At 50.7% G+C, this 25,768-nt stretch overlaps 1 protein-coding gene across 2 annotated transcripts in view; it reads left to right on the top strand.

Annotated features, from left to right (window-relative positions):
• The first annotated feature begins 300 nt into the window (after positions 1-300).
• Positions 301-25,768, top strand: part of TNK1 (tyrosine kinase non receptor 1) — a 33,117-nt gene continuing 7,649 nt past the window's right edge. Inside the window, exons 1-11 of one of the 2 annotated variants that reach the window (XM_069215619.1) lie at positions 301-495; positions 13,885-14,055; positions 15,602-15,672; positions 16,434-16,637; positions 17,818-17,970; positions 18,087-18,364; positions 19,362-19,488; positions 20,253-20,399; positions 23,100-23,194; positions 24,384-24,578; positions 25,488-25,555. In XM_069215619.1, the coding sequence (XP_069071720.1) occupies positions 13,893-14,055; positions 15,602-15,672; positions 16,434-16,637; positions 17,818-17,970; positions 18,087-18,364; positions 19,362-19,488; positions 20,253-20,399; positions 23,100-23,194; positions 24,384-24,578; positions 25,488-25,555 (1,501 nt within the window). In that variant the 5' untranslated portion in view covers positions 301-495; positions 13,885-13,892. Of the gene's footprint in view, positions 496-12,434; positions 12,468-13,884; positions 14,056-15,601; positions 15,673-16,433; positions 16,638-17,817; positions 17,971-18,086; positions 18,365-19,361; positions 19,489-20,252; positions 20,400-23,099; positions 23,195-24,383; positions 24,579-25,487; positions 25,556-25,768 lie in introns of those variants that run through there. The other variant, XM_069215617.1, reaches the window with a different exon arrangement.

Here is a 25,768-nt window from a genome sequence, read left to right as displayed (position 1 = left end):
AAAGACAAAAAAAAAAAAGTAGAAAACAGGGTCTATGGAACACGAAGATGCACGACTACGAGTCCCACAATCCAACTGGGCTGATGGAGCCACTCTGCCATGGCGTGGTACAATTTGGTGACCTACTACTGGGCACACAACCCAGGGATCCGCTTCCTCTGTCCTGGGAAGAGACCTTGTTACAGCAGAGGCCAGGCGCACACAAGACCTCCCCAGGTGTGCCAGCGCACGGGGCGGGGCCTGCGCCTCAACCACGCCCACCTCCTCACCTCTAGGCCCCGCCCTGTTGACTCACAGGGAGGTGTCCACACATACACAGCAACGGCAGAGCTCCCAGGAAGTGCCCGCATAGGCTCCGGCCTCCCAGGGCAGGAGGGTATAAAGGGGACCCCCCTGAAGCTGGGGACACATCACCCTCTGTGGATCTGTACCCTCGACGTTCCTGGACTGACAGCGCACACTCCTGCACCCTGGCTCCGTGGTGGCCCTTTCCAGGTGAGTGGGGTTTGGGTTACCCTTTCGGGTTCTTTATCCCTTGGCTGGCAGCGGGCACTGCGGGGTACGCAAACACCTCTACAGCAGGCGCGTTAACCTGCCGGGAAGCTTTCTTTTGGAGTCAACTGGACATTTAGAGAGGAAAGACCTCCTGCCAGGCGCCTTCTTCTGGTGCCAGGAGTGTGATCTGAGTCAGGGCCTGGTGCCCCCAGTGGGGCCAGGGAAGGGGCGTTCAGTGGGAGATAAACCCTGTGAGATGTGCCGTGGGTCCCGCTCCCCGGGGAGAAGATGGCGGAGGCTTATGGTAAGTGCTTTTGGACACAGTGAATAAATAGTAAACGCTCTTAAAGCGCCTTGGAGCGCAGTGTGTCGCCGAGAGCTCTTTGAAGCGCTATAGGTGACGTGAAGTATTGAGTGTGTTTTCTTGAGTATAGTTAAAACATTTGAGTGCTTTGGGACACTGTATATGTGAGACACATGTAGTGCGTTCCGTGGTACGGTGTATTTAAGGTGCAAGTGAAATGACCTGGGCTGAAATGTGTGGGGGAGGGGCTTGTGAAGTCTACTGTGGTGTTCATAAGAGTATGGTAAAGCGCTCTGGGGTGCGGTGGATGCCAGGGGCTTGGACCGTCAACTGGCGTACGACGTATACAACAGTATTGTAAAGCGCTATGGGGTTCGAAATATATATGTAAAAATAGGCGCTCCGACAGCACTATACGTGAGAGGCTTGTAAGGTCATGTAGGATGCGGTGTATTAGGGGGGACTTGTAAAGTGCCCTAGGTGCAGTATGTGTGAGTAACTTATAAAGTACTGTGGGGTGCAGTGTGTGAGTGGCTTGTACAGTGCTCTGGGGTGCAGTGTGAGTGGCTTGTGCAGTGCTCTGGGGTGCAGTGTGAGTGGCTTGTGCAGTGCTCTGGGGTGCAGTGTGAGTGGCTTGTGCAGTGCTCTGGGGTGCAGTGTGAGTGGCTTGTGCAGTGCTCTGGGGTACAGTGTGAGTGGCTTGTGCAGTGCTCTGGGGTACAGTGTGAGTGGCTTGTGTAGTGCTCTGGGGTGCAGTGTGCGTGGCTTGTGTAGTGCTCTGGGGTGCAGTGTGCGTGGCTTGTGCAGTGCTCTGGGGTGCAGTGTGAGTGGCTTGTGCAGTGCTCTGGGGTGCAGTGTGAGTGGCTTGTGCAGTGTGCGTGTGAGTGGCTTGTGTGGTGCTCTGGGGTGCAGTGTGAGTGGCTTGTGTAGTGCTCTGGGGTGCAGTGTGAGTGGCTTGTGCAGTGCTCTGGGGTGCAGTGTGTGTCTGTGAGTGGCTGGTGCAGTTCTCTGGGGTGCTGTGTGTGAGTGGCTGGTGCAGTGCTCTGGGGTGCTGTGTGTGTCTGAGAGTGGCTGGTGCAGTGCTCTGGGGTGCTGTGTGTGAGTGGCTTGTGCAGTGCTCTGGGGTGCTGTGTAGTGCTCTGGGGTGTAGTGTGTGTGCGTGGCTTGTGCAGTGCTCTGGGGTGTTGTGTGAGTGGCTTTTAAAGTGTTATGGGCTACGGCGTTGCTCTGCGGTGCAGCGTGTGAGTGGCTTGTAAAGTGCTCTGGTGTGCAGTGTGTGTGAGTGGCTTGTGCAGTGTGTGTGAATGGCTTGTAAGATGCTCCATGATGCAGAGTCCACGAGAGGGTAGTAATTTGTTCTGCTTTACAGTGTAGGGGGGAATCGTGTAAAGTGCTCAGGGGTGTATTTAAAGTGTATGTAAAGTTCTCTGGTATATAGTGTCTCTATGAGTTTTGTAAAGTGTTCTGGGGTATACGGTATTTAAGATGTATGTAAAGTGCTTCCGGGTACAGTGTACAGGAGGCTTGTATGTGATGAGTAGTACATTGTATATGGCAGACTTCTAACGTGCTCTGGGGTGCAGGTTATATAGCAGTCATAAAGTGCTGTAGGTGCACTGTATGTGAGAGGCTGTTAAAGTGTTCTTTTGCACAGGGGTTGCACACAGCTGGGTGTATATGACAGGGTTATGCAGTGATATAAATTGCTCTGTGGTAAGCTGTATGGGGGCTTGTAATGTGCTCTGGGTGCAGTTAATCAGAAGGGTGCATCTAAAGTGCTCCTGGGAAGAACATGCAGAGGGGGCATGGAAAGTGCTCTGTTGCATTGAATATGGGAGGCTTGTAAAGTGCTTGGCGGTACTTTATAGGGGGGCTTGTAAAGTGCTTATGAAAACACTATTTAGGAGAGTCTTGTAACGTGCTCTGTGGTATCTCTATATGGAGGGCGTTTTAAAGTGCTGTATGGGGGCTTGTGAAGTGCTTGGTGCCCTGTATGGGGGCTTGTAAAGTGTTTGGTGGTGCCCTGTATGGGGGCTTGTAAAGTGTTTGGTGGTGCCCTGTATGGGAGCTTGTGAAGTGCTTGGTGGTGCACTGTATTGGGGGGGAGGGGGGGGTTGTTTTTTAAGTGCTCTGGGATACATGATACATAAAGAGCATTGGATGTGGGTGCAGTGTCTGTGAGGCTTTGTCAAGTGTTGCTTTGTGGAGTGTATACGGGGGTCTCTAATGTGCTTCATGAATTAGTGCTTACGAGGAGTTTGTAAAGTGCTCAGGTGTATGTGAGTCTTTTGTTTAAGTGCTCAGGGGTACAGGGCATAGTATGGGCCTTGTATGTGGGAGGCTTTGTCAAGTGATGTTTGGTGCTGTGTGTACGGGGGGTCTATAGTGTGCTTCATGGTGCAGGGCTTGCGAAGAGCTGTAAAGTGCTCATGTCTTGTAGTGCCTGGGGCTTGTAATGTACACTTTCCCGTGTGGCTGTCCCAATCTGAGCTGCAGTGTGCAGGGGGCGGTGGTGGTTGGGGGAGGGAGTTTCTTTGATACACGGGGTACTAGCGTATTTTCTGCTAGAAATCCTCGCCGGTGTGTTGCCCCCAAGAGTAGAGGCCCCTTGTGTTTTGGGGCCGTCTCTTGGGTCAGGAGTGGGGTTCCCCGGATGGGGGGGGGGGGGGGGAGGGCACTCAGGGGTTCGGGACCCTCTGTTGTGCTGGCACCGCCTCCTCCACAGGGCAGTTTGTGGAGTGGGAGGGGTACATTACAGGGCAGAGGATGGGGGTGCGTGTGGGCCGGGGGGCGGAGCGCCCCTTCTTGTCTGCGGCCGGGTGATGGCTTTTCACACTCGCTCACAATGTCATTTATTGGCCTCGGCTCCTGTTCACGCGTCGCCCGCGGGTTAATTATCACCCTGGGGTACCGCACCGCAGGGGGTGGTCAGCCAAGCCCTGGGGGCAAGAGGCAGTCTGCACCTGCCGAAAGCGACCCTCCCAACCTGCCCCCAACCCACCAGGCGTCTTCCTAAAGCTGCTGCTATCTGCGCGCGAAGCGACCAATACTCGGTCCACGGTGTATACGACGCGCCAAAAATGGGTAATTCTGTGACCCCCCCCCCCCCCCCCCCCCCAAAGGAAAACCTCACGCACCATTGGTGATGCACGGTTGAAGTAGCATTTTCACCCCCTTCTCCTGTGTCTTCCTGGCACAGGAAGTGGCGGTGCCCCCCCGGCCGCACCCCCCCCATTTTTATATTTTTATTACTACTACCGTCTCTGCCCTGGCACATAGGGTGACCAGACGTCCCGGATTTCTCCAGACAGTTCCGGTTTTTAGAGGGCTGTCGCGGTGTCCAGACGCTTCTTCTAATTTTAAATAAATGTCCCGGTTTTTGGGACAAAAATCAGATCACCTAGGGAAGCACAAGTTAAAGAGGCCTACAGTGTATAAAATAAAGTATTTTATCTGTTGCTATCAGGCGACAGTACCCTGTCTGTTCTGAGCAGATAGACGGAGTAGGGAGCAGAGAGAGGTGGATGGGTGGGGGTGAGTTGGGGGTGCAGGGTTGGAGGTCAAGCCAATGCTAATTTTATATTTGCAGTCTTGTACGTGTCTGTGTATATATGTGTGTGTATAATTATACACGTAAAGGGACACATTCACAAAGCTACGTAAAAAAAACGTGACAGGTCAGATATAAAAGTGAGTAATGTCTTTAGTCCTTCTTTTATGTTTGACCTGTCCCGGTTTTTGCTCCTCAGAATCTGGTCACCATACGTGGCACAGGGTGGCACAAAGCTTTCGCAGACCTGTACTTATTTCTGCTTTTTTAACCGTAGCACAGTGTGGCACAGGAAAGGGTTGGTAGGTCCTGGCACGAGCTGCGACAGGATACGTTGGTACAACCCCCCCCCTCCCCCCCTCTCCCCCTCTGCTTTCTTACCCCTGGCACAGGGTGGTACCTCTCCCTCGGGCCCTGGGAAGCCGGTGACGGATGTGAGTCATGGGCGCGACGGGAGCCGAGTGTGGCACTCTTCCCTGTGTCAGCTGGCACTTGGGGTACAGCAGGTAGCGCATAGACATGATTAGTTATGATTTAAGGTTTTCTGAAGCGCACAAATGCCCTTGGGCGTCTTGGCGCTAACATTCCCCGAGTCCTAAAAAGACGAAATTATAGTGAATGACAAAACAGCCAGGATTGTATCTTTTCTTCGAAAGCTGTATAGATTAGAGGACTTTTAAGGTGTGAAGACAGTCTGTTCCAAAGACTTGCAATACTACGAGCCACTGGAATCAGTTAATTTTGTTGCCATGGTGTTTTCTGCATGACTATGAATTTGATAAATTATGCATTTTCTGTTGCGTAAACTGCTGATTTTAACTAACTAAAATGTTCTAACTCAAATGTGCTAGAAGTTTCCAAAAGGTAGCGGCGCGTGTTGCTGTGCAGTGCAGGCTCTCTGCGGGGGTTGCTGGCCGCTTTCTGTTAATGCTATATTTGGGCGATAAACTGGTAGTAATGAGGTGACACTTAGGCCCAGACTGTTATAGGAAGTGTGAAAATAACAATATAATGCAATAATACTATCGGAAATGTGGCACATTATACCGCATAATTTAGACAGCCGTATCGTATATTTTGGTCCTCCCCTGCTGCATAATTCCAGAAGCCCGGCTGTGCTAGATGCAGCAAACTTCTGTCACCGCAGGTATGTGGTAAACCAGAGGCATCAGAGCCTGCCACTTTGGACACAGGGTATAACTGATACCGCAGAGTCTGTGTGTGTGTGTAAAGCGCACTGTCACCCACGCGGGTGCCCTGGTGCTGGCTGCAGACACACTGCACGGTCTGTCAGTGCAGACACACTGCACGGTCTGTCAGTGCAGACACACTGCACGGTCTGTCAGTGCAGACACACTGCACGGTCTGTCAGTGCAGACACACTGCACGGTCTGTCAGTGCAGACACACTGCACGGTCTGTCAGTGCAGACACACTGCACGGTCTGTCAGTGCAGACACACTGCATGGTCTGTCACTGCAAACACACAGCACGGTCTGTCACTGCAAACACACTGCACGGTCTGTCACTGCAAACACACTGCACGGTCTGTCACTGCAAACACACTGCACGGTCTGTCACTGCAAACACACTGCACGGTCTGTCACTGCAAACACACAGCACGGTCTGTCACTGCAGACACACGGTGCACCAGGCACAGTACAGACTGTCACTGGAGATGCCCAGCACGGTCTGTCACTGCAGACACACTGTGCACCAGGCCCAGCACGGTCTGTCACTGCAAACACACAGCACTGTCTGTCACTGCAGACACACAGTGCACCAGGCACAGTACAGACTGTCACTGGAGACGCACAGCACGGTCTGTCACTGCAGACACACTGTGCACCGGGCCCAGCACGGTCTGTCACTGCAAACACACAGCACTGTCTGTCTCTGCAGACATACGGTGCACCAGGCACAATCAGACTGTCACTGGAGACGCACAGCACGGTCTGTCACTGCAGACACACTGTGCACCAGCCCCAGCACAGTCTGTCACTGCAGACACACGGTGCACCAGGCACAGTACAGACTGTCACTGCAGACGCACTGCACGGTCTGTCACTGCAGATGCACTGCACGGTCTGTCACTGCAGACACACTGTGCACCAGCCCCAGCACAGTCTGTCACTGCAGACACACGGTGCACCAGGCACAGTACAGACTGTCACTGCAGACGCACAGCAAGGTCTGTCACTGCAGGCACACTGTGCACCAGGCCCAGCACGGTCTGTCACTGCAGACACGCGGTGCACCAGGCCCAGCACGGTCTGTCACTGCAGACACGCGGTGCACCAGGCCCAGCACGGTCTGTCACTGCAGACACGCGGTGCACCAGGCCCAGCACGGTCTGTCACTGCAGACACGCGGTGCACCAGGCCCAGCACGGTCTGTCACTGCAGACACGCGGTGCACCAGCCACAGCACGGTCTGTCACTGCAGACACGCGGTGCACCAGCCACAGCACGGTCTGTCACTGCAGACACGCGGTGCACCAGCCACAGCACGGTGTGTCACTGCAGACACGCGGTGCACCAGCCACAGCACGGTGTGTCACTGCAGACACGCGGTGCACCAGCCATAGCAAGGTGTGTCACTGCAGACACGCGGTGCACCAGCCATAGCATGGTGTGTCACTGCAGACACGCGGTGCACCAGCCACAGCACGGTCTGTCACTGCAGACACGCGGTGCACCAGCCACAGCATGGTCTGTCACTGGAGACACGTGTTGCACCAGCCACAGCATGGTCTGTCACTGCAGACACACTGTGCACCAGTCCCAGCACGGTCTGTCACTGCAGACACACTGTGCACCAGTCCCAGCACGGTCTGTCACTGCAGACACACTGTGCACCAGGCACAGCACAGACTGTCACTGTACATGGTGTGAGGAGTCTTTTCCGCTTTGAAAACACCGAGACGGCCTCAGAGAGAGTTTTAAGACTTACACAGTGTATCAACCAACCCTGTAAAATCCTTTCAGGTACAGTTCCAGGGAGATGGGTAAGTGCCTTCGGTTGAAGTGTGTGTGACACTCTTTTTAAGGTGTGTTAGAGTCCTGTAAAGTCGTGTGAGGGACAGTTTCTCAGAAAGGCCAGAAAAGTGAAAGCATCTTCTCATCGTGAGCCGCCAGCAGCCCCAGCTTACCTGTAAAAGCATGGTGACAGGTATGTTTTCATGTTTCTGCCTCGGTGTGACTAAAAGCAGACTTCAATGGTTGTTTAGTTTATTTCCTGTACTCCACATGTTGTCTAAATGCACATCCTGTGGCATACAAAGGCTTTTGTGGTGCTGGGGGAGGTGCCGACTGTGACACACAGTCAATCGGATGGGGCTTGAGGCAGAAGGTGTACTTAGCATGACTGGAAAAAAAAATTGCTTTCCATTAGAGGCTCAAAAATCTGCTCCCTTGGCTACAACAGATAATAAACAACTAAGCATTTATTTCAGTTTTGAGTCCCGTTAAAACTAAATTAGGCCTTGTGAAAAGATTTATTTGAAACTTCATAATTATTTTTTAAATTGTGTTAACTGTTTTCAGAATTAAAACAATTTGAAAAATAAACTGTGCCATTTATAAAGCCTCAAAATATTGAATTAGGTTTTCATGGCAGAAGGTGTGCGTTTCCCCTGGACAGAAGACAAATAGGGCTGGAACTAGTCTGGAGGTGACCACGGCCCCCCAGCAATTACCCCCCACCCCGTTTAAAAAAAAAAAAAAAAGCTCATCCTCTAATTGCTTGCGTGAGGGCGGCCACACCTCCAAGCCAAACACCTGTGGAAAGGGCCCGGTGTGTCCCTTTGAACCTCATTCTCTTCTTCAGTTCACTCACTTTTCTTCACCTTAAATCTCCCACTTCCTTTCCCATTCTTTTCCCATCCCACTGTCTCACTTTCATATCTTGTCTCACTTTCATATCTTGTATTTAACCCACTACCCCTCTCCACCCCCCTCTTATCCAGTGCTTAACTTGAGCAGGTGGTATCTGTTGCTGAGCACCGGCACTTAACTGTCAAGACCGGCGCTTGCGACAGTCTGCCACAAGGTGGTGCTGTCTAGCTAATTTGGAGATGACGGCAAAAATAGTTAGTTATTAGTTCAATATGGATTGAAAATAACTATTACCTGCTGCCCAAGCCATTCTTATAGCTTTGGAGGGTGGGCTGGAATAATCCAAACTGTCACTCTTGTAGGATGTGATGGTTAGTAATTGTGTTGTTACTATCAATTGCAGTGTTGCAGAAGCAGAGGGGGGTGCAAGCTTCAGCGGCTGCCTCACGATAGCCCTGGCACTTGTGTATCACAAATTAAGCACTGCCCTTATACACCGCCCCACCTCACTCCTCTGCCCTCACCACGCTTTTCTTTACTCCGGATGTTACACCCTGATTCCTCATCATTTTCTCTTCCCCTTCCTCATAACTCTTTATCACTTTGTTTCTCTTTAACCTGGCACCTTTCTCCATCACCTCATCCCCTCGCTTTTTTCACTCCCCCTGCCCAGGTCACTCCCCCCCTGAGTTCTCATTCGTCCCACCTCAATTCTTGGGGCTCAATCCACCTACTCCTCGCCTTTCACGCTCTTGCTTCCTCTCAACCTGGGCCACCGGAATTATACGCAAGAGAGGGACACATTATGCGGCAAGGTTTAGTAAATTATGCGGCAAGAAAAGTCAAATTATACTGCATTATGCTGCACATTTTGTGATAGTACTACTAAGTTATTTTGTCATTTAGAAACTTGTTAACATTGTCGTGCCTCATTAGTGTTCGTTTAACACATAAATATAGCAATAAACAGCAGAAAGGTGACCAGTCAGCCTTTGTAAAGGGACTTCCACTGTGTGGTAACGTGTAGCTGCCATTTTAATAACTTTTGAACAGTTTGAGCTAGAAACTTTTTTTTTCGTAAAAAATCTGCAAATTATGCGGCATGTGGTGGATTAGGGGGCAGATGCGAAAAATGTACAATTATGTGAAATATCCGCAGCCACATAATTCCAGTGTCCCTTCTCTCAACTAAGTCTTTACTCTCTTTAATCATCCTTTCTCTCTCCATTCTCTACATAAACCTTCTTCCCCTGCTCTCCATCTTCCCGCAGTCACCGCCTCACTATGGGCTTCCTTTATCTGACGTTTTTACTCCTTTCTCGCACGTTTTTTTCCTCATTCCTCGCACCCTGTTTTTTTTTTTTTTTTTTTTGTTTACTCTATTCTCTTACTGTTTTTTTTTTTTTTTTAATCCATTTCTTTGAACTTTTATCATTTTTACTCCCCCCCCCCCCCCTTTTTTTTTTGCACTTATCACTATACTCTCTCTCTTCACCTGTTTTTTTCTCAGCAGGTTTCTTCGCCCCCAGCCCCCCCCCCCCCCCCACCCCTGCTTCCCCACCGTCCCTGACCTTTACTTGCATTCTTGAAGTGTCTCTGAACAGGTGCCTTTTGTTAGCCTCTTTCTTTCCGTTTGAGCGCCCTCCTCTATCGACGGCTCTATTCCCCCCCCGCCCCGCCCCCCCTTCCCTTTCTTGTCTTACACGCTGCCCAGGGTCTGTCAAAACCGGTTCCCCCAGCTTAGAACATCTTTACTCCAACGCTTCTCTCATCTTCTTGCTGGGGGTGTCTGGGGATGGCGAGTGGAGGGCGGGGGCTAGGCTGGGGGAGGAGAGGTCTGTTTATGCCACCGCTATAGATAGCTATCTAGTAATGCCAAGCAACAAAACACGGCCCTCCCCCTCCCCATGTCGCGTGACACTTTAAAAAACAAAAAAAAACGTTACATATCTTAAAAAACACTTTGAAACCAGGTGGAACAAGGGTGCCCCCTTCCCTGGGGGCTGGTTTTGTGAAGTTAAGACGTGCCCCCCCAGTTTATGTGGTGATGAACCTATGTCAGTAAACTGCAAACCACAGTCAGGCCCGGCTCAGATCAAATGAGTACCCCAGAGAGCTGCATTGCAGAGTTTTAATATTTTATGATGGCTAATGACGTTTACAATCATTATTCTAGGTCATGGGTACTCACAAACATTTTCCCAGAGGGCAAAATATTTCGTCTGTGGGCCACCCATGTGCTGCATTATTGCCAGCGGGGTGGCAGTCGGGCGAGGGGAGTTGGGGGGCATTAGCGGTAATGCGGGTGTAGGGGAAGCTAAGCTTAACTATCCAGTGGCTGAACTGTACAATGTGAAACCAGAAATAATGGTATGAATCCCAGCTGCCCCTCTTTACCAAACCGTGTGATCCTAAGCAATTTATTTATGCCACGTTCCCTCCTCTTTCTTCATTATCACATATAAGAGCACCTGGAAATACATGAAATCATGGTCTGCGCTGCACAAACACTGCCCGTGTGTCTGATTTATTAAACTGTAATGTTGTTTATGTATAATAGGAACCCAGGAAGTCCATAACAACTGAGTTGCCTCTTTAATTTACTATTGTTGTTGTCGTCCGGGTAGGGGGAAGAAATACTGTTTCTAAATTCATGTCTGGAAACTATCCCTTTTGAACTAATCCTTCTCAGTGCACTAGTGTAATTAGTTGTACTACGGGAAAAGGTTCTGCATAGCAATTACACACATTTAATTTTGAAGAGACTCACATTTTTACACTTTTTCTGCCGGTGCTTAAAAATCAAGGTGATTCACACTCAAGTGGTGGCGGACTCCCTTGTTACATACACTCTCTAACACCAATTAACCATTAGATAAATGCTTGCCCGTTTATTTCACATCTTACAATTGTTAGTGGTGGAGTTAATAGCAGGCGCGAACTCCTGCTGACCGGTGGCCACATGTAGCTGTCAGGAGGGCCGCATGCGGCCCGCGGGTCGCACTTTGAGTATCACTGTATTAATTTGTAAGTGGCTGTAGGGCCGAGGGCGAGTTCTGCGCATGCCCCTGTACACCTCCAGCGCTCAGCAGTGGAATGTTTTGTGTCTTACCACACAGCACTATCCATTTTAGAATTAGGGCATCATGCTTGCCCTCAGATGGCACTGTAAGCTCCCTGGCATGTGCAGGGACCGGCTCCGGGACTTTCCCCGTGCCACCCTGCCAAGGCGACTCATTGGGGCCTTCGCTGCCAAGTGTAGGGCAGGTTGGGGCATGGCACCGGGCGGAGGTGTCTGGGGACTTGGAAGCAGAATAGTGCTCGTCGCTTCACTGAGGACATATACTGAGCCGGGGCGCCCTGGTGCCAGCGCCTCGTACCCGACATGCGAGCTCTTGGCTCTGTATCAGTACTGGCGACGCCGGTCTGCAGCTCCCCGGGGCCGCAGGCGGGCCTGGAAAACTCAGAAGGTGGCCCTGGTTCCGAGCATAGGAGGGTGGGCACAGGTAGGAGGCTGGCAGCCACAGGCCGGGCGGCTTTAGGGCAGTGCGACCTGTGCAGCCGCACAGGGCGCTGACCTGGGGAGGGGCGCACTGACCGCAGGAGGGGGCGCTGTGTTCAGCGCTAACTTACGATTTGGAAACACTTGCTGTAGACTTCCTTTTCAGGCAGCAATAAAAATGTCAAGATAACTCTGGAGATTATTGTCCCTATTGGAGAGAGGGTTGGAGTTGTCTAGTGACAGTTTTGACTCGCCATAAAGTAGCGCAGAGGGTTGGTATTCCTGCTGCACAGAACCCAACGGCAGATCACAAATCTGTATTTTATGCGAACATCTCAGTGGGTTATTGCTTTTGTCACATATATTCTTTTATTATCAGAGTTTGTACGATAGAGCCCTAATATAAAACAGTGACTGTTACGAACTGTCATCAAAGAGCTGCATGTAAACTGCAAAAATTAGGTTAGGATGTTATTTTTTCCCCCCAGACTTTCATAGTCTATTGCCAGTGTTGGTTTTGTTTGGGTACATATGCCTTGTGATCCTTAGTAAAGCCGCCTTTACCAGCGCTTTCAAACAAATGAAATGTACGTCGAGGGAGGCTATGGAGAGATGGGGCACTTATGCCGGAAGATAGTGAGCTCATCCGAGGAGGAGCTCGTGGGGGTGGAGGTGTGTGTCGGGGGGGGGCAAGAATGGTTGTCGCATTGGGCAGTGCCAAAGCCAGCCCTGGGTACCGTGAGCTGCGAGATCGGATGTACAACGTGATACCTTTGAAACGGTGAGGTGCAGTTAGTTATAGCACACTTTGCTGCATAGGGTACAGTGGGGTGCAGGGGTGCATAGGGTACAGTGGGGTACAGGACACAGGGGTGCATAGGGTACAGTGGGGTACAGGACACAGGGGTGCATAGGGTACAGTGGGGTACAGGACACAGGGGTGCATAGGGTACAGTGGGGTACAGGACACGTTGCGGCATAGGGTACAGTGAGTCATAGGGCACTTTGCTGCATAGGGTACAGTGGGGTACAGGACAGAGGGGTGCATAGGGTACAGGGGGTACAGGACACGTTGCTGCATAGGGTACAGTGGGGTACAGGACACAGGGGGTACAGGACACGTTGCGGCATAGGGTACAGTGAGTCATAGGACACTTTGCTGCGTAGGGTACAGTGGGGTACTGAACACTTTGCTGCATAGGGTACAGTGGGGTACAGGACACGTTGCGGCATAGGGTACAGTGAGTCATAGGACACTTTGCTGCATAGGGTACAGTGGGGTACAGGACACATTGCTGCGTAGGGTACAGTGGGGTACAGGACACAAGGCTGCATCATTTGATACGGCTTGAAAGTATGTGTGAGGTTTGTGACACAGGTAAAGCTGCAGTGCTCTGTCCACGAGGGCTGGGGGGCTTGGGCGGTGGGGGGGGGGGGGGGGTTAAAATGTTCTTGCAGAAGTGAACAGAACTTGAGTGTTTAACAGCTCACACGCCCTTGACCCGATGGTAGAGAGGGTCTAGCCCACCACCCCAACCCCCCACATTCTCCAGATTGATGTGTGCAGTACTGTCTATTCCAAGTGAGCGCTGTGGTTCAATGTGTAGGTGATGGGCAGACGCCAGGTCTGCAGTTCCCAGAGCCTCTAGACCGTTAACACCCATGAAGCCGTCATCAGAACTATATTTGCTTACAGGGACCATCTGGTGAATAGTGTTTTCTTCATTGAAGTCTCCATGCTCTAGATGGTCCATCTGAACAAATATTGTCCTGAAGATGGCCTTATGGCTGTTTACTGAGAGACCGAAACGTCGACAATTTACCCATACCAGCCCATATAAAGTATACCTGCTTGCAATACAGTCCTTGTATGTTTGCTCTTAAGATTTGGGTGGAGTTTGAGATTAGGCTGAGTTGTATTATCTGCCACTTAGGTCTTTTGGGAAGTGAAATACAGAAGTCACTCTTAAGCCTTATGTGGTGGATTTTTGTATATCTGCGACCTTCCATTTATTTGTATGTGCTTCCTTGTCTAGTGTAGAAAGTGTATGTACACGTTTTCCTGTTGTAAGATACTCACAGCATTGACTGTAACTTCCCCATGGGTCTGGGTTCAGTAGTTGGGGGCGTGGACACCCTCCCTCCATGGGCTGCTCTCAGTATCTCATCGCCTTTTCTCCCTCTCTTGGTCTGCGCAGGCACCGGAATGATGCCCGAGGACAGCACCGAGTGGCTGCACCAGCTCCTGCGGGAGCTACAGCTCGACCAGTTCTACGCCAAGATCCGCGACGACCTTAACGTCACACGCCTGTCTCACTTCGACTTCGTGCGGCCCCTGGACCTGGACCATATTGGCATGGGCAAGCCAGGTAAGGCAGTTGCCTGCTGGACCGGCGGGGGCTTGGGTTTCTCTCAGTTTCTTACTTGCCAAACTTCTGGTCCACTGGGCTGCTGTGGTTGGGCCTGGCCCTGGGGTATCTCACTCTAGTCTTGGTTCTCCGGTTAGTAACCGGGCTTACTTCCTTCAGACCCTGGTTATTACTAGTATATATGCATTTTATCGTTTAGTGCAGTGTAGCCAACAGATGTTTCTACAAGGTTGTTTTGCACGGCACTCCAATGCCCTTGGGTCAAGCTCATGCTATAGAGAACTACTCAAATAAATAGTCAACAGGAAAAAACTAGTAGCAGAACAAGGGAGTTGCCCCTGGTCCAGTGCTTAATTTGTGCCAGGGATTGCTGATGCTCAGCATAGGCACTTATTTCTGACAGTGCACCACAAGGTGGCGCTGTCTGTCAATGTTTAAGCAAATTCCATTAGTAGAGTAGTTATAATTTAATTAAAATATTACCTGGCCCATGCTATTCTTACTGCTTTGGGTGAGATGGAATAGTCCTGTTTGTCACCTGTGGTGGTTTAGCGTGTAACGGCGGGGACTGGCATTATGCTGCGCCATCAGGTCATGCAAGCTGCAGGAGGCTCCTGTGAATTAGTGTGTGGTCCCTGGCATTTACAGGTGTTGTTTTTAAATTTTTTGCTAATACAGCACTGTTGGTGGTCCGCTTCCTCATCTACCTTTTTGCTCCGCTCTCTACCGCTTGCCACAAACCTTGCGGTCACTTGCTCCTGGGCACTGGGTCACCCTTTCCCCCCCACGCAGGTCACTCGAGTGGCACATTCCACTCGCCCTCACCTGGGCTCGTCCCCTCTCCAGAGCCATAATTCGGTCGTCACTTCCTCATAGGTAGGTAAACATGTATTAACCTCCACCTTCCAAACTACCAATTAAATGTATTGTTGCTCTCAATGCCCCCTTCCGCCTTCCCAGCTCCCCATCCATGCGGTCGTCCAGAATAGCCAGGCGTCTCCCTGCCTCTTTTTAGCTGTGACCCAAAAGGACAGGAGGTGTCCCTCTAACACGCAGGATCCTCTGTACTCTACATTTAGTAACCCCTGCCCCCCAGTAGCACCCCTGGTTCTAGCGCATGGCGCCTCGCTCCACCCGGGTGAGTGGCCCGGAGGACGCCGATACTGGCCCCGCGTCACCGGCCTATAATGTGGTATGTGAAGCGAGGGCAGATGATGGGATTTACTCCAAGGTGGCACCGTGCCAGAGCGGAGCATGGCAGGCTCCCAGCGCAGGTGTGCAGCTCCACCGTCGTGCCTCAGTGCACAGCTGCCACACTGCACGCTCCTCCAGCACTGGGCCCAACTGGCAGCTCCACCAGTGCCCCCCAGTACTGCCCTACAAGATGCACCCCTGTTACACACGCCTCTGCTAGTGCGCGCCATCTGCACTCACTCTAGTTGCTGACCCGGGGAATGAGGCTCCTGCGCAAATGTTTGATCCTGCGCACCTTCTGCATAAAAGAAACAAAAAACCGACTCGTGATTGTCTGCATTTTTCTCCACAGCCCAAAGAAGATTGTTTGAAGCTATAAAACGCAGAAGACCACCAGTCAAACCCAAGTCATGGATGTACAAGGTGAGTGTCATCTCTAAGGCCACGAATACATTTATGTAACGCGAGAGAGAGGCAGGACTGCAACTCCCAGAATTCACATATGGATCCGATCCATTCTGGCGTCTCATGGGTTCTGGGTTCGCTATGCACCTACATGGTCTCCTATTTGACACATGACATGTGAAATAACAATACGACACAAAAGTCATGGCAACTGGATTGGGCATTCATTGGCAAAGCTGAGGGTCTTGGTGTTTGCACAAATCCCGTTACCCGCCTGCCCATCCAAATAGCCCTTCTGTTTCCCAGGCCCATGCGTAAGTAGCTTATCCATTTCAAGTCTGGCGTTGCATTCTGGGATTTATGGTTCTAATTTTTTAGTAGGCTAATTTTATAGTAGTGACTTCGAGTAAGAGAAAACCTGGCTGGGAGACCTTTTGACGCTTGGGCACCTGAAACTTAAAATGCATTAATATATAAAGGACCTCGTCATAGAGTCCACTCCGTGCAAAATCAAGTCTGGGTGTTTTCATGGGAGGTGCTAGGACATTGCGTGTCACATACTAGTTCAGCAAGTCTTTGTGGCACGTCGACTTCTGGAATCAAGTCCACAGTTCTCCCTGTGTGACCCTGTGCCTTAACATTTCCTGTCCATGGTGAAAGTTGTAATATAAATTTTAGACACTAAAATGCACGGTGACGCCTGGACACAAGGAGAGAGTAGGGGGAGGTCATAAATCTGTTTAAACTTATTTTTGTATGTAACTTTTTTTGTTAACCAGATGTTTGTGGGGCGTGGCCCTGAGCAGACCGACTGCACCCTGTACCCTGATGAACCCCTGTCGACGTCGGTCGCGCGGACCGAAACGGAGTACCCCCTCAAGTGCCTGATCAACGAGCGGGACCTGGTGCTGAACGAGAAGCTGGGGGACGGCTGCTTTGGGGTTGTGCGACGCGGAGACTGGCGGGTGCCCAGCGGAAAAGTGGTGAGTGGCCAGAAACTGTTTGTTTCACAATGCATCAACTTCGCTTCTAATCATTGTGCAAAGCTGCTCTCCTGCCATAGAACAATACCAACCATCTGCTACTCACCCACCCATCCAACCCTGCTCATGCCAGCTTCGGGCACCCACTGTCCTTAGAGAAAAACGCCAGCTATTTGATAATATTTTGTGATTCAATAAGAGCCAGAAGCTGCTAGGTAAACAAAAATGTGTGTGAAAACCTCAGTATTATTTTCTAGGTCTCGTCTTCTGTTGTCGAAAGAACTATTGTGTACAAAACCAATGCTCGAATCTGTTTATTTTTTTCGCCCACTATGACCCCTCCCACATACCCAACCACCCGCTCCTATCCTTCATCTAAGTTTTTTTTCTTCTTTTCGATGAGGTCCTGGCAGCTTCAGTTTGCAGTCCGCCACTTTTTATTTTTTAATTCACTGTTCCAAGATGAGCCTACGCCATGTTGTAGAGGTAAATGGTCAAAAAGGAGTCTGCCAGAGGACCATGAGGCATATGTGCACATGCGCAGTGATGCATGCATTTGCTTATGTCATTAAACTGCGGAAGTGTCATAGCACATGGGGCTCTGGCTCTGTCAATATATATATTTTTTTTTTTTGTGTTTGCGAAATAGTTTGCGCAACTAGCAGCAGCAAAGCTTATATGTTAGGCAATCCCTTTCAAAGGCGAGGATTTTTGGCAAAAGATGTGGGTGTACTTAGACATTTCAGTAATACTTTTTTTTTAACCTTATCTCATGTTTTAGATTTATATTTGTTTATTTGAGGAACAAGCTATTACTGACCTCTAGTGGCCTGCTTTCAAAATAGCAGCCTCAATGTTCATTTTAAAATTAGAGAATTGAAACCCTTCCTTGCCGATGTTTTTGGCATTTCAAATTATTTAAGGAATTTTGCCTTTATTTCTTTTATTTTCCTCTCGTTCCCATTCCAAAGTACATGTTATTTTACAATGTAAAGTTTAGTAACTTTAGAAAATATTCAATGTTTACATGTTTTAAGCTGGTTTCTCGATAGATAAACCCCTAGGATATCAACTTGGTGTGCATAATCTTGACACTCAGAGATTCACAAATGGTTGAAAGGCTTGTGTTTCCCCCTCTCACGTTTGTCTCTTCTGACGCAACCTCTCCTCTCCCCTCCAGATCAGTGTGGCTGTAAAGACTCTTCGCACGGACATGACGTCAGACACAGAAGCCCTCAATGACTTCCTGCAGGAGGTGAACTCCATGTATGCCCTGGACCATCCGAACCTCATCCGGCTGTACGGGGTGGTGTTGACTCAGCCTCTTAAAATGGTGAGTATCTTTCTGGGACCAGCTGGCGGGACTCGATGTGCTACAGGGCTGTTGGTGCTTTAAAAGTTAGTCAATTGATCACTGTTCACCCTAAATTTCCATCTTTTGGTTTGTAGGTGACTGATCTGGCCCCAATGGGGGCTCTGCATGACTGCCTGCGTGCACGCTATGGTGCCTTCCCGCTGCACCTCCTCTGGCACTATGCCACACAGGTGGCAGCTGGCATGGCCTACCTGGAGTCCAAGAATTTCATCCACCGGGACCTTGCCACCCGCAACATCCTGCTGGCCTCTGAGGAGCACGTGAAAATTGGTGACTTCGGCCTCATGAGGGCGCTTTCCAGCAACACCGACCACTACATCATGTCAGCACATCGCAAGATGCCATACGCGTGGTGAGCAGGTGGAGGCCTGGGGGCGGGGGGCAAACACCATGATGTCTCCCCAGTGAGAGGTGTATCGAGAACCTTGAGAACTACAGGCCTGATTTAGAGTTTGGTGGATGGGTTACTCCATCACAACGTGACAGATATCCATCCGCCGTACTACAATTACCACAGGATATAATGGGACCATAATACTGCGGACGGGATAACCGTCCCATTTGTGACTGAGTAACCCCATCTGACAGACTCTAAATCGAGCCCGAAGTCCCCTCCGTAAACTGCTTGTGTGTTGGCCTGCATAGGGTAAAGGCTCGGGAAAAAGGATGAGCCTATTTTGCGGAGATATAGGCAGTGGCCCCGGGACTACGTGATTTTTGTGACTGGTGTATTCTGCATAATCATGTGTTTGCAGTATTTCCAATATAACCCATAATCTGCCACATAATCGGCAGGTTTGAGCAAAAAAAAAATTGGGGGTTAAAAACGGATCAAAAGTTATTAAAAACACAGCCACACTTATTGCTGCACAGTGGAAGGCCCTTCACAAATATTGACTGCTTTATATCGCTTATTGCTGTAGTTAGGTGTGAGGCTCGTACTAATGAGGCCAAACGTTAGCCAGAAAGTGCTAACATCTGTGATAATTACAAAATAATGGTCCTACCGTCCCAAAATATGCTGCATAATTTGTCTTTACTTTTAGCTTAATTTAGTAGACCCTGTCTCTCAATTTCCTCCTGCCTCCCCCCCCCCAACATAATTCCAGTGACCCTCGTTATAGACTGCTGCAGGCAAGGTGGGAGCACCTGTGGATAAAATTGTCTGTGGGTGGAACTGACAAGGAGAAATGAATTTTCTAATCGCATCCCTGTACCAAGCATGCAGGAGGATACCTTGAACTGGTGGTGGGGTTTCAAGTGCGGGGTGAAGTAGGGTCTGAGCTGACAGAGTGACACCATGGTGATGTTTGGTGGTTTAGTAACAGGTGTGACACTATCCTTCACAGGTGTGCTCCGGAGAGCTTGAAAATTGGAACCTTCTCGCACTCCTCGGACGTCTGGATGTTTGGGGTGACGCTCTGGGAGATGTTTTCCTATGGCCAGGAACCATGGCTCGGCCTGAGCGGGAGGCAGGTAAGAACTGGGACGTACCGACTCCTGCTTCAGAGGTGAAAGTCTGCAGTGGCCTAACAAGGGTGCAGAGGTCTCCGGTGCTAGCTAGGGAAATAAACCCCCATCCCCTCCCAGGAGTGGGGAGTAAAGACTGTCATAATTGGGGTTCAGTGGGCCCCTAAGTGCCCCAGGCACCATAATGCCATAATGCGCTACCCCTCTAAATGTCGGATGGAACCTGCTTGATATTTCATGGCTAGAGATGGAAGAGGGGCAGAGACACAGGAGAACTGCCTCACCATCTTTTGTCTACTTAGACTATTTAATTGTTAAGACTATTAAATGGTTTAAGACCTGGAATAACTAGAAAACTGAAGTTTTGGTGTCCCCCTAGTGGCCAGTCAGAATGGTACGAATATGTGGCTGGACTGCAGTGTATAGTAGCAGACAAAACAATCTAAGGTAGTGAAGCAATCAGACATTGGTGAAACAGTGCCACCTAGTGGCCATCCATAAAATGCACTGGCTGAGTGCTTGGAAGGTGAAAGACTGTGGTTTCACAATCTTCATCTGGTGGACTATCAGGGTAGGGCACTGGCTGAGACTGTCGGTTCCACTGTGAAGGATTTCTGAGTGTTATATTTATTTATTGGTCTTACAGAGCGCTGCTAGTCTCCAATAGGTCTCATCAGAGTGCTAGCACCTGGGCCTGTAGCTGTTCTGTGGCAGAGTGTCACGTGACATCTGATACTTCCCTTACTAATGGCGCTTGTGTTTATCTTCAGATACTGATGAAGACAGACCGCGAAGGAGATCGGTTGGAGCGCACGGAGGACTGCCCCAGGGCTATGTACAATGTCATGCTCAAGTGCTGGGCCCACCGACCTGAAAACCGACCGTGCTTTGGGACCCTCATATCACTGCTCTCGGAGGTGAGGCTTACTGCAAGGCAAGATTCTATTCTGCCTGTGCTCTTATACAGTCCCCAATGGAAACTTCACATCCTGTGCTCCTGCATATTCACTTCTGCCCCTCTTAGAGCCAGCGCTTGCGCATTTCACTACTGGCCCTTCTAGAGCCAACTCCTGCACATTTCACTTCTGACCCTTCTAGAGCCAGCGCTTGCGCACTTCACTACTGACCCTCCTAGAGCCAGCGTTTGCGTAGTTCACTACCGATCCTCCTAGAGCCAGCGCTTGCGCATTTCACTTCTGAGCCTCCTAGAGCCAGCACATGCGCATTTCACCTCTGACCATCCTAGAGCCAGCACATGCGCATTTCAATGACTGACCCTCCAGAGCCAGTGCTTGCGCATTTCAATGACTGACCCTCCTAGAGCCAGTGCATGCGCATTTCACTACTGACCCTCCTTGAGCCAGCGCTTGCGCACTGACCCTCCTTGAGCCAGCGCTTGCGCACTTCACTACTGACCCTCCTAGAGCCAGCGCTTGCACATTTCACTTCTGACCCTCCTAGAGCCAGCGCTTGCACATTTCACTTCTGACCCTCCTAGAGAAAGGGCTTGCGCATTTCACTACTGACCCTCCTTGAGCCAGCGCTTGCGCATTTCACTACTGACCCTCCAGAGCCAGCGCTTGCGCATTTCACTACTGACCCTCCTAGAGCCAGCGCATGCGCACTGACCCTCCTAGAGCCAGCGCTTGCACATTTCACTTCTGACCCTTCTAGAGCCAGCGCTTGGTGAATTGACCCTCCTAGAGCCAGTGCATGCGCATTTCTCTACTGACCCTCCTTGAGCCAGCGCTTGCGCACTAACCTTCCTTGAGCCAGCGCTTGCGCACTGACCTTCCTTGAGCCAGCGCTTGCGCACTGACCTTCCTTGAGCCAGCGCTTGCTCACTGACCCTCCTTGAGCCAGCGCTTGCGCACTGACCCTCCTTGAGCCAGCGCTTGCGCACTGACCCTCCTAGAGCCAGCGCTTGCGCATTTCACTACTGACCCTCCAGAGCCAGCGCTTGCGCATTTCACTACTGACCCTCCTAGAGAAAGGGCTTGCGCATTTCACTACTGACCCTCCTTGAGCCAGCGCTTGCGCACTGACCCTCCTTGAGCCAGCGCTTGCGCACTGACCCTCCTTGAGCCAGCGCTTGCGCACTGACCCTCCTTGAGCCAGCGCTTGCGCACTGACCCTCCTTGAGCCAGCGCTTGCGCACTGACCCTCCTTGAGCCAGCGCTTGCACATTTCACTTCTGACCCTCCTAGAGCCAGCGCTTGGTGAATTGACCCTCCTAGAGCCAGTGCATGCGCATTTCACTACTGACCCTCCTTGAGCCAGCGCTTGCGCACTGACCCTCCTTGAGCCAGCGCTTGCGCACTGACCCTCCTTGAGCCAGCGCTTGCGCACTGACCCTCCTTGAGCCAGCGCTTGCGCACTGACCCTCCTTGAGCCAGCGCTTGCGCACTGACCCTCCTTGAGCCAGCGCTTGCGCACTGACCCTCCTTGAGCCAGCGCTTGCGCACTGACCCTCCTAGAGCCAGCGCTTGCGCACTGACCCTCCTAGAGCCAGCGCTTGCGCACTGACCCTCCTTGAGCCAGCGCTTGCGCATTTCACTACTGACCCTCCAGAGCCAGCGCTTGCGCATTTCACTACTGACCCTCCTAGAGAAAGGGCTTGCGCATTTCACTACTGACCCTCCTTGAGCCAGCGCATTTCACTACTGACCCTCCTAGAGCCAGCGCATGTGCACTGACCCTCCTAGAGCCAGCGCTTGCGCATTTCACTACTGACCCTCCTAGAGCCAGCGCTTGGTGAACTGACCCTCCTAGAGCCAGCGCTTGGTGAACTGACCCTCCTAGAGCCAGCGCTTGGTGAACTGACCCTCCTAGAGCCAGCGCTTGGTGAATGACCCTCCTAGAGCCAGCGCTTGCGCATTTCACTACTGACCTTCCTAGAGCCAACACTTGCTCACTATTCACTTCTCACCCTTCCTGCGACATTGCTTCTGCACAATTCACTTCTGATTTTCTCAGAGCCAGCGTTTTAAGCACTGCTCAGTACTGACCTGCCAAGCACTATTCACTACTGTCCCTCCCAGAGAAAGATCTTCCACGCTATTTGCTACTGACTCTCCCTGCAACAGTGATTCCGCAGACATTCTCAGAGCCAGTGCTTCTGCATTATTCACAAATGACTCGTCTCAGGGCCTTGTAGTCCTATGTCACTCTTCAGGGTTGTCACAGCCAGTGTTTCTGCACTATTCACCACTGAGCCTCCCAGCATCAGAACTTCTGCACTATTCACTATTGACCCTCCCAGTGCCTGCGCTTCTGCACTATTCATTACTGACTCTCCCAGCATTGGTGCTTCTGTATAATTCACTTCCGGTTCTCCCAGAGCCAATAATCAGCAGCCCCTGCACATACACTAGTCACGAGCAATTCTCGCACAGCCAGCATTTCTGCACCACAGCAATGCCACATCCAGTGCACCAGTCGCTCTTCACCGAGGTGCCACAGCCAGTCTGCGTACTCGACTCAGTACAGAGGCTCAAGTCAGCTCTCCCACACTCTTCGCTACTGTCATTGCTCCCGCTCCACCCACTATAGGCTGTCCCTATTCTCTTCAGTCTGGTACACCTTTAATAACCGTTTCTGTTCTTCTTTACCCGCAGGCCCGGCCGCAGGAGGTGAGAGCAACTCAGGAGCTGAATGCACTAGGCTGGTTGCAACTGGACGTGGGCGACCCCATCACGGTTATTGAAAGCAGGTGAGTGAGAGACCGCTGTGTGTCATTGTCATGGGTTCCACCTAGGGAATAGTGCGAGAAAGAGAGAGTCCTCATTGCACCCTGATGTCGCGTGTCATGCCGCTGAATGGACAATTAAATTAAAATAGGTCTCAGAGCCACAGCAGCTGCAGGTGAGACTCCTGGCCACAGAGAGCACCTTTCAAAAATCCCTGATAAATGCTTTACATTTGTACCTCCTTGAGGCAGGTTTGTTACCACCTTAGCCATCGACCCTGTTACATGGATAATTGCAGGTTTGCTGATACGTTTAACTGCGAGCAAACTTCTTTTTCCTTTTTGATCTTTCCTTCACGCTCATGGCGGCCGTGTCACTTTGAAATGGCTTGCTTATGTAAACTGCTTTACTTTTCAATTTATGTGGCAAATAAAGTCCAGTTAGGAATTTACAATGCCAATAACTCTAACTCGAGCTCACATGAGACCCATTGCATTGCAAATGCTTGTTTGACTTGCAGTTGTGGCCTTCAACCATCCGAAGGAGCAGTGTCCAGTTAACTGTGCTTTTGTAGCAAGGGCAGGTGTCCAAAGAATCACTCTATCCCCTTAAAGTGACAATGCTGTGCCCACCCACCTTTTAAAATCTCTAAGATGGGAAGTATGGAGATGCGCGTAGGGAGATATCTTACTTCCCTCTAACATGGGGTGAAGTCTGGGACACGGAGTGGACTCAGAGGAATAGCCTCGAGCAAAACATATAAGCATTTGTCCATCTCGCCACAAATTTGGGGGATGTGACAACTGTACTCCTCCAATAGCACCCTAGGAAACTCTTTAAAAAAATCCAAGCTTTCCTTGCCTCCTAAAGTGTGGGGCATAGATCTAATGGGTGGCAGTTGGGCAAGCACACACAGTGGGGTTGAATATGACCAAACGTGGGCAGAATTATGGAATGAGATCCTAATTTATGGGCACATTGAGAATCGAGGTGTGCTAGCTTAAAGGGAAACTGTTAATGAGGTTGGTGCCTCTGAAAGCGGCTGGGGCGAGGAAGTCATTCTCTTGGACAAATCTTAAATTTTTCTGCTGTGCCTTTTCACACAGTTTGAGGGGGCTTCCCAGAGAGCGTGTTCGGTCAGGCACCGAACCTTTTGACAATGTGGGTGACTGTCAGATTAATCTCATTTGTTGCTTCTCCTGGATTATTCAGCCTGGAGTCTCAGACCTGGCGGGGGCAGAACAAGAAGACGCTGAAGGTGGGGCCTTTTCCTACGTCCCTGTTGAGCGCCGAAGATGTCCCACTGGGCGCCAGGATCAGCTCACCTGTCCGCAGCACTCTGATGCACTTGAGCCATGGGGACTCGGACCCGGACCGCAGCTGGGGCACCCCAGACGTCAGAAATGAGTAAGTCACACCGGCTGCCGGCCTCGCTTGTGTAGCTGTGAGTGAAGACTGCCTGAGGTGTTGGACCATTAGGGTACTCAAACAGGGGAACCCTACAGACAGCCTAGAGTACTTGGCCATCTTGCAGACGGCGAAGAAGCTCCTTTAAAGACTGGCTCAACTGGTCAGGTGTCTTCTGTTGGTGTCCAAAGGTTCAATATGTGATTCTCCACAGTGGTTTAACATTGGCCCCCAAAGTGCATGGTACCCCGGAGCTTCAGGGGCCTCCCTCAGCACAGTACACTGAGCAAAGTGGTAGGTTGTGGCCTGGGTGGGGTCCACCTTGTACTTTGTAGGGAGGCCCCCTCAAGATTCGTTTTGCCACTGATTCTCTATTCCCAAATCTGACCAGATTAATTATCCAGTGGGTTGTTGGCATCTCAGGAGCAAGTTTGGGGGTTGATGGGTAGGTGAGTAGTGGCAGAAAGGGGCCGAAAACCTAACCTGGGAGGGGCCACTAAGGTTGTGTTTGAGGTAACCATGCACATCCTAATTGCTGAGAAGAATCGGATATTGGAAACGGCAGGAACGTGGTGACCTAGGGAGCAGACCCAAAAGGTGGTAGTCTGAGGGTCTCTGAGGTTTGAGATTAAGAGGGTAAGGGCTCCAGGTACGACAGGGTGGGCTGAGGGTCAGGAGACTATTCTCTGGGAGTAGCATCCCTGAGACATGATATGTGGAAGGTTGAAAGAATGCGCTAATCGTGCTTTGCAATAATCAATTTTTTAAATAGTTTTGATCTTATTGCAGTTTGTTGAGTGCATTAATTTTTTGACAGTCTGCTAATTCACACTTTCTCTTTCCATCTCCTCGCCCTCATTTTCCGTCTCTCCTTGATGCCCTTGTTCACCTTTTATGGACATGTTATAGAAGGAAAGCGCGTGGTCGTGAAGCAAATCGCAACCGAGCTGCAGGAAACCAGCTGCTGCGTATGGAAAGTGAGTAGCTGATTCTGGGGTGAGGGGGTGTCTGGAGGAAGTTGCATGAGTTGAGTTGGGGTAAAATCTAAGGTGACTTTCTGCATTTATCACCATTACCCCAAAGGTGCAGTTACAGGGGTTCATACACACTTCGTAGGTATTAGTGCACCAGGCTGATGCACAAAAATCAGTTGCTCCAAGTGTAATATTACATCTCTTTTAGCTGCTTCC

This window comes from Pleurodeles waltl, chromosome 12 (assembly GCF_031143425.1).
Source record: "Pleurodeles waltl isolate 20211129_DDA chromosome 12, aPleWal1.hap1.20221129, whole genome shotgun sequence".
Classification (NCBI taxonomy): domain Eukaryota; kingdom Metazoa; phylum Chordata; class Amphibia; order Caudata; family Salamandridae; genus Pleurodeles; species Pleurodeles waltl.
Note: the sequence above shows the minus strand (reverse complement) of the source record. Positions and strands in the feature narration are given on the sequence as shown.